The sequence below is a fragment of the Carlito syrichta genome, unplaced genomic scaffold (assembly GCF_000164805.1).
Source record: "Carlito syrichta isolate Samal-C Ts95f unplaced genomic scaffold, Tarsius_syrichta-2.0.1 Scaffold303358, whole genome shotgun sequence".
Lineage (NCBI taxonomy): Eukaryota > Metazoa > Chordata > Mammalia > Primates > Tarsiidae > Carlito > Carlito syrichta.
In genome coordinates this window covers 24,016-31,365 of record NW_007247454.1, presented here as the reverse complement: position 1 = coordinate 31,365, position 7,350 = coordinate 24,016, and the positions used below count along the sequence as shown (strand labels likewise).

At 48.7% G+C, this 7,350-nt stretch overlaps 1 protein-coding gene across 1 annotated transcript in view; it reads right to left on the bottom strand.

Annotated features, from left to right (window-relative positions):
* Positions 1-5,888, bottom strand: part of TIPIN (TIMELESS interacting protein) — an 18,039-nt gene extending 12,151 nt beyond the window's left edge. The window contains exons 1-4 of the mRNA XM_008058471.2: positions 5,755-5,888; positions 5,548-5,626; positions 4,660-4,735; positions 153-275 (exon numbers count right to left, since the gene is read on the bottom strand). Coding sequence (XP_008056662.1) covers positions 153-275; positions 4,660-4,735; positions 5,548-5,626; positions 5,755-5,884 — 408 coding nt within the window. The 5' untranslated portion in view covers positions 5,885-5,888. The remainder of the gene's footprint in view (positions 1-152; positions 276-4,659; positions 4,736-5,547; positions 5,627-5,754) is intronic.
* Positions 5,889-7,350: the final 1,462 nt, after the last annotated feature.

Below are 7,350 nucleotides of genomic sequence, written 5' to 3'. Positions count from 1 at the left end.
ACCAAAAAAAAAAAAAAAAAAACACAAAAAAATCCCTCTCTATCAAGGCAGATTTCAAAATGAAGCCCCCAAGCAGCAATTTAGCAACAACTAAATTTACCCTTGAACTATTTAGCATTGTGAGTGATATTCACGATAATCTCAACACTTACCTGAACTTCCTTTTTATTTCCCAGGTATTCAACTCTGTCAATAAAATCCTCAAATTGCAGTTTAGGGAACAGCCTATGTGCCCAGTGCTCCATATGTCTGATTAACGTCTTCAAGTCTTCAGCCTGGCACATAAAAATAAAAATGCTAAAAAGGAGACTCATTCCACAACTAACCCTGTCAGCAAAACTGAAAATTGAAAAGCAATGCTGAAGTCACTGCTGTCATTTTACAAGGTTGAAAACTTTTAGAAGGAAGTTTAAGAAGAATATTTATTAAGGCCTTAGAGATTTGCAGTGTAAACAGAATACAAGTTTTTAAAAATTGGGAAAGTTAAGACATGATGGCTCACACTCATAATCCCAGCACTTTGGCAGGGCCAGGCAGGAGGATTGCTTGATCCTAGAAGTTCAAGCCCAGCCTAAGAACATAGCAAGACTTCATCTCTATGAAAAATTAGCCAGGCATGGTGGTGCTTGCCTATATTCCCAGCTACTTGGGAGGCTAAGGTGGGAGGACTGCTTGAGCCTAGGTCGAGGCTGCAGTAAGCCATGTACATGCCAATGGAGTCCAGCTTGAATGACAGAGTAAGACCCCAACTCAAATTAAAATGAAAAATAAAACAAAATGAAAATAATATACAAGGCCAGGCTCAGTGGTTCAGTCTGTAATCCCAGTGCTTTGGGAAGCCGAGGTGAATGGACTGCCTGAGCCAGCGGCTTCGAGACCCGCCAGGGCCACTTGGCGAGACCTCATCTCTACAATTAATCAAAAATTAGCTGGGTGTGGTAGTGCACGCCCATAGTTCCAGTTGCTTGGAAGGCTGAGGCGGAAGGATCGCAGGAGCCCAGCAGGTTGAGGCTGCGGTGGCCAGGAGTGTGCCACTGTACTCCACTCTGGGTGACAGAGTGAGACTCCAACTCCAAAAAAAAAGAAAGAAAGAAAAGAAAATAATATAGTCGGGCTCAGTGGCTCAGCCTGTAATCCCGCGCTTTGGGAGGCTGAGGTGAGTGGATTTCCTGAGCCCGTGGGTTCAATACCAGCCTGGGCAACTTGGCGAGACCTCATCTCTACAATAAATCAAAAATCAGCCGGGTGTGGTAGCGTGCGCCTGTAGTTCCAGCTACTTGGAAAGCTGAGGTGGAAGGATCGCCAGAGCCCAGCAGGTCGAGGCTGCGGTGGCCGGGAGCGGCCACTGCACTCCAGTCTGGGTGACAGAGTGAGACTCCAACTCAAAAAAAAATAATAATAATATACATACCTCATAGGGTTATTATAAGGATTAATACAAGTAAAGTGCCTGACAAAGAATAAACATAAACACAAACGTTAGCACTGTTGTTTTACCTAGTCCATAAGTAAATGGTCAAGACAATCAACTCTACTACCAATGACTAAACACTGTGTGTAACACTAAGAATACAAAGTCTTCTCATTCTTCCCTTTGGATATTTTCCAGTTGTTGGAAGTAGCCACCTCACAATGTCACGTTAGACCCAAGGAACACAAGAGAAAAACTAGAGTGAGCCCCAGGGTATACATGGAGAAAAAAGTGGTGAGGATTCCATATTGTGAGAAAGTAGACTTTTCAAGGGCAAAGTACAGAAGATTAGTTAGAGTCAAGTCTCAGAGCCTCACTCAATGAAGAAATGACTATCAACTCAGCATTTTTTTTTTGGTCGAGATCTCACTGTACTCTAGGCTAGAGTACAATGGTACAATAGGTTCAGGCAATCCTTCCACCTCAGCCTCTTTAGTAGCTGGGACAACGGGTGCATGCCACGACAGTCATACTCATAGGGGTGAGGTTGCTCAGGCTGGTCTTGAACTCCTGGGCTCAAGCAGTCCTCCTGGGCTCAAGCAGTCCTCCCGCCTTGGCCTCCCAAGAGTTAGGATTACAGGTGTGAGCCACTATTCTGGGCCTACTTATTTTGAGTTTCTTTGTTTTGTTTTTTAGACAGAGTTTCTCTGTTGTTTAGGATGGAGTGCAGTGGCATGATCACGACTCACCGCAGCCTCAACCTCCTGGGCTCAGGACATCCCTCCACCTCCCCCTCCAGAGTAGCTGGGACTATAGACTCAGGCCGCCATACCTGGCTAATTTTTTTTGTTGAGACAAGGTCTTGCTTTGTTGCCCAGGCTGCTCTCAAACTCCTTGGCCTACTTATTTTAATAAGGGCTTATTATGAATATGACTAGGACCTTGTAAGTTCAAAGCACCAATACATCACTACTACATAAAAATTTTGGCCAGGCGCGATGGCTCAACCTGTAATCTCAGCACTTGGGGAAGCCGAGGTGAGAGAACTGCCTGAGCCCGGGGGTTTGAGACCAGCCTAGGCAACTTGGTGAGCCCTTGTCTCTACAATAAATCAAAAAATAAGCCGGGTGTGGTAGCACACGCCTATAGTTCCAGTTACTTGGAAGGTTAAGGCAGAAGGATTGCCTGAGCCCAGCAGGTTGAGGCTGCAGTGGCCTTGAGCATGCCACCGCACTCCAGCCTGGGCAACAGGGTGAAATTCCAACTCCAAAAAAAGAAAAAAATTTAACAAGAGCAATAAAACTGGGTATGGTTTTTAAAATATCCTAATCTGGCGCTTGGAGTGGTGGCTCATACCTGTAATCCCAACACTTCAGGAGGCAGAGGCAAGAGGATTGCCTGAGGCCACAAATTCGAGACCAGCCTGGGCAACATGGCAAGACCTCATCTCTACAATAAACAAAAACTTAGCAAGGCGTGGTGACACATGCCTGTAGTTCTAGCTACTTGGAAGGCTGAAATGGAAGGATTACCTGAACAGCAAGTCAAGGTTGTGATGGCCATGAGCACGCCACTGTACTCTAGCCTGGGTGATAGAGTGAGACTCTGACTCAAAAAAAAAAAAAAAGCTAATTTGTTTAGTGTTGTGGCAAAACAGATTATAGGGTTATATTCTCTCACATTCACTGGAGCTGAGTAAATAGACAACTTTTCAGCCTCCCAGATTTGAAGTCTTGGGATTATGTTTTACTTACATCCAATCATTACAAGTCTCATGTGTCCATCTCTCTGCTACTAACCCACCAGGCTAATATCACCTCATCCTATGGATGTTGCCAGTCTTTGTGCTGCTTCTGCCTCCAGTGCCTTCTCCTTGCCCAGGTATCCTTCATGCCACATCTAAGAAGTACTCACTATGGGAGCCACACCTACCCCACAGGTTAAAAACAAAAGAATATATTTAAAACACTTTATCTGCAAAAATTATATCTACACTCCTACATGATTCGAAGACAATTTTCTTTCTGCTCTCCCTCATGATGCAAGAGAATTTTAAAATGTGCATCTGTACAGTGATTGACAGCTACTAAATGTCTTCCTTTTTTTTTCTGAGTTGGGAATCTCACTTTGTCGCTCAGGCTGGAGTACAGTGGCACGCTCACTGCCACCGCAGCCTTGACTTGCTGGGCCCAGGCAATCCTTCTGCCTCAGCCTTCAAAGTAGCTGAAACCACAGGCATGCACCACCACGCCTGGCTAATTTTTTTGAGTCGGAGGCTCACTTTTTCACCCAAGTTGGAGTGCAGAGGCATGCTCATGGCCACCGCAGCCTCGACCTGCTGGATTCAGATGATCCTTCCACCTCAGTCTTCCAAGCAGCTGAACTATGGGCATGAGCCATCACACCCGGCTAATTTTTCTTAATTTATTGTAAAGATGAAGTCTTACCAAGTTGCCTAGGCTGACCTCGAACCCAAGGGTCAGACAATCCTCTCACCTCGGCCTCCCAAAGTGCTGAGATTACAGGCATGAGCCGCCACACCTTACTGATGCCTATTATGAACCAGGCACTGTGTGTTATGCCTTGGGGACACATAAGTGATCAATACAGGCAGAGTCCTTGCCCTCATGAAACTTAAAATCAGTCTTTGGGGTAGATAAAGCAAATTTTATTTCTCTAAATTATAAAGCACAAAATGCGATGTAGAAACAGATACAGTCAGGCATGCTAGCTCACGCCTCTAATCCCAGAACTTTGGGAGGTGGAGGTGAGAGGACTGCCTGAGACCAGGAGCTCGAGACCAGTCTGGGTAACTTGGTGAGGCCTCATCTCTATAGTAAGTCAAAAAACTAGCCTGGCATGGCGGCGCATGCCGATAGTTCCAGCTACTTGGAATACTGAGGCAGAAGGATCGCCTAAGCCCAGCTGGTTGAGGCTATGGTGGCTGTGACTGTACCACTGCACTCCTGCCTGAGTGACAGAGTGAGACCCCAACTCACTCAAAAAAAAAAAAGGAAATCTAGATGTGACTTGCCTAAAGCTATATAGTTCAAGTGGCAAAAATGAAGGAACCCAAGACAAGCTTTCTAATTCTTCATACAGTGACCTTTCACTACATTACAACTGTTCCTCAATAGAGAAAATGATTAACAACTGTATTTATAAAGCATTCTGAGATTCCCAAGAATAGGCCCAGTTTTACTATTTTCAAAAACAAAAATCTAAGATAAAAATCAGCCATTTCTTACCTCATGACCTTTACCTTTGAACTTTGCCTTATCAAACAGATGCCTTAAGGCTGGAAGCCCTCTCTCTGAAATTAATCTGTGAACATAAATATGTTTTGAACTTTTAAGTTTTCCAGTCATGTCCAAACCAATACCATAAAAATATATTTTCTGAACTAAAAAGAAAGTTTTTAAAAGTATCAGATCTCCAAATTATCCCAACCAAAGCTCATAACATTAGAAGAAAAACAACGAAGCTGGCCTCGGTGGCTCAGCCTGTAATCCCGTGCCTTTGGGAGGCTGAGGTGAGTGGATTGCCTGAGCCCGCGGGTTCAAGACCCGCCTGGGCAACTTGGTGAGACCTCATCTCTACAATAAATCAAAAAATTAGCTGGGCGTGGTAGCGCACACCTGTAGTTCCAGCTACTTGGAAGACTGAGGCGGAAGGATCGCCGGAGCCCAGCAGGTCGAGGCTGCGGTGGCCGGGAGCGGCCACTGCACTCCAGTCTGGGCAACAGAGTGAGACTCCAACTCAAATAAAAAAATAAAAAAAACAACGAATATAAAGAAAATGTAGGCCATGAATAGTGGCTCTTGCCTGTAATCTCAGCACCTTTGGGAGGTTAAGGCGGAAGACTGCCTGAGCCCTGGAGTTCAAGACCAGCCTAGGCAACATAGTGAGACCTCCTCTCTACAAAAAATCAAAAAATTAGCTGGGTATGGAGGCATATGCCTGTAGTACCAGTTACTCAGCAGGCTGAAGTGGGAGGATCACTTGAGCCCAGGAGGTTGAGGCTGCAGTGAGTTGTGATTGTGCCACTGTATTCTAGACTACAGACTGGGTGACAGAATAAGACATCGACTCAAAAAAATTAATAAAGAAAATGTATAATCAAATAGTAAACGTACCTCTGAGCATCCAGCTTGGGTATATTCCTTTTAACTGTTCTCTTTGGGGGTACAGGAACAGGTGCTGCCCTCCCTGACTCTGGAGAAACATACCACACTTCAGTACTGCTATACTCAGGTCATACAAGCTTATTTGTAAAACGTGTCACTTCTAAACTTATACACAGAGAACTGAGCATGGGCCACTTTGTGACACTCTCTACAGACCTTCATCAGGTTCCATTCCTTCTCTGTCTCTCTCTGGAGAGGCTGGAGGTGGGAAAGGAGGAAAAGTTTCACTTTCCACATATTCATAGTTGGGCAGGTCAATAACGCCATTCTCCTGTGGGTCTAACATCTTTCCCTCTGGGGAGGAAATTGTACAATTACCATCACAAACAAATTAATTTTCCTCACCTACTGAGTTCCCCAACTATAAAATGCTGACTGGCTTTTCAGATGGTTTAAGCTGTGACCCAGAAGGGTGTGTCCAGGTCCTTCCTCTGCTTCAAGGAGGCTAGCTTTCTAAAAAGTCCACCTACATGCTGGTCTTCAGGCAAGGTTTCCTTTGAATAAAGCGGAACTGTCCTCGTGTAGAGCTGGAAAGAATACGTTCAGTTCCACCTTAGTCGGTGCCTCAGCAACATAAGCCAGTCCATCCTTCTTCCTTGGCTTGTAAGCCACCATCGCTCCCCTGGCTCATTCCCTCTCTGGACGCGCCTCCAGGTCTTCCCTGCAGGGTCATCTTCCAATGAGGTGGTGAAGCACCCCGACTCCATCCCAGGCACTCTTCTTCATGAATCCTCGTTTACTCGCAATGACGCGCTGGTACCACTTCCTGCGGCCCTGCCTGGCTCCTGTCGCCACTCCACTCCGCCTCTGGGAGGCCCAGGGCTCCGGTCTTTCCCAATGCCCTGACCGGCGTGGGAATCCTAACATGGCCTGGCACCTCTTCCTGCCTGCCTGTCCGCTCCGCACCCCTCCTCAACGACCATCTCGGGTTCCTGCTTCCACCCGTCTTCCACGTTGCAGCTGGACTTCTGAGAGCTGGGGGCTGTCGAGGCCTCCCCGCTGCGAGCTCGAACTTCATCTGGAACGCCTCCCCTGGCTCTGTTCTCCTTCGGGCCTCACGCGGCCCAGTCCAGCCTGGGATCACGGCGCGGTGGCGGGCCCGGGACGTCCCGGCAGGAGCCCTCGTGTTGGGGGCGGGGCAGAAGAGCGCCAGGACACACGCTTCCCGCTCCCGAGCCCCGGGCTCCGACGGGCGTGTGGCCAGGCACAGCCGGAGCCCTCGGGTCCCGGAAGGTAGGCGGCGTCTCCGCCCGTCGTGGGACCCACGCCCTCCACCGCCCCCGCACCACGCCGGGAGAGGCGCGTCCCCGCCGTCAAACGCCCCGCGGGCTGGGGCCCCGCGTCCCTAAAAGCGAATACCCCTTCCCAGTCCACACCGCTGCGCAGGGCCGGCGATGCGTGAGGGGCGCTCCGTCGACGGACAGGGCCCCACGGAGGGCAGTGCCCCCGGATCTCGCTACTGCCGCCGTGAGCCTCTGCCCCACGCTCCAGCCACCGTGGCACCCTCCTCTCCGCCACTCCATCCAGCTCCCCACGCTCCCTCCCTCGGGGCCCTCACCCACAGCCCGAGCTCACCGCTGCAGACACTACAGACGCTGTGCGGAACTCTCCGCGGGACTCGGGGACGGGCGAAACGCACTTCTCGCGAGATTAATAACTCCCGCGGTGAGACGAGCCCGTGGAGTTTGCCGCCAAATTACGCACGATCTGGGCGGTGCCTAGGGGGACACGCCTCCCAGTCCCGCCCAGCCG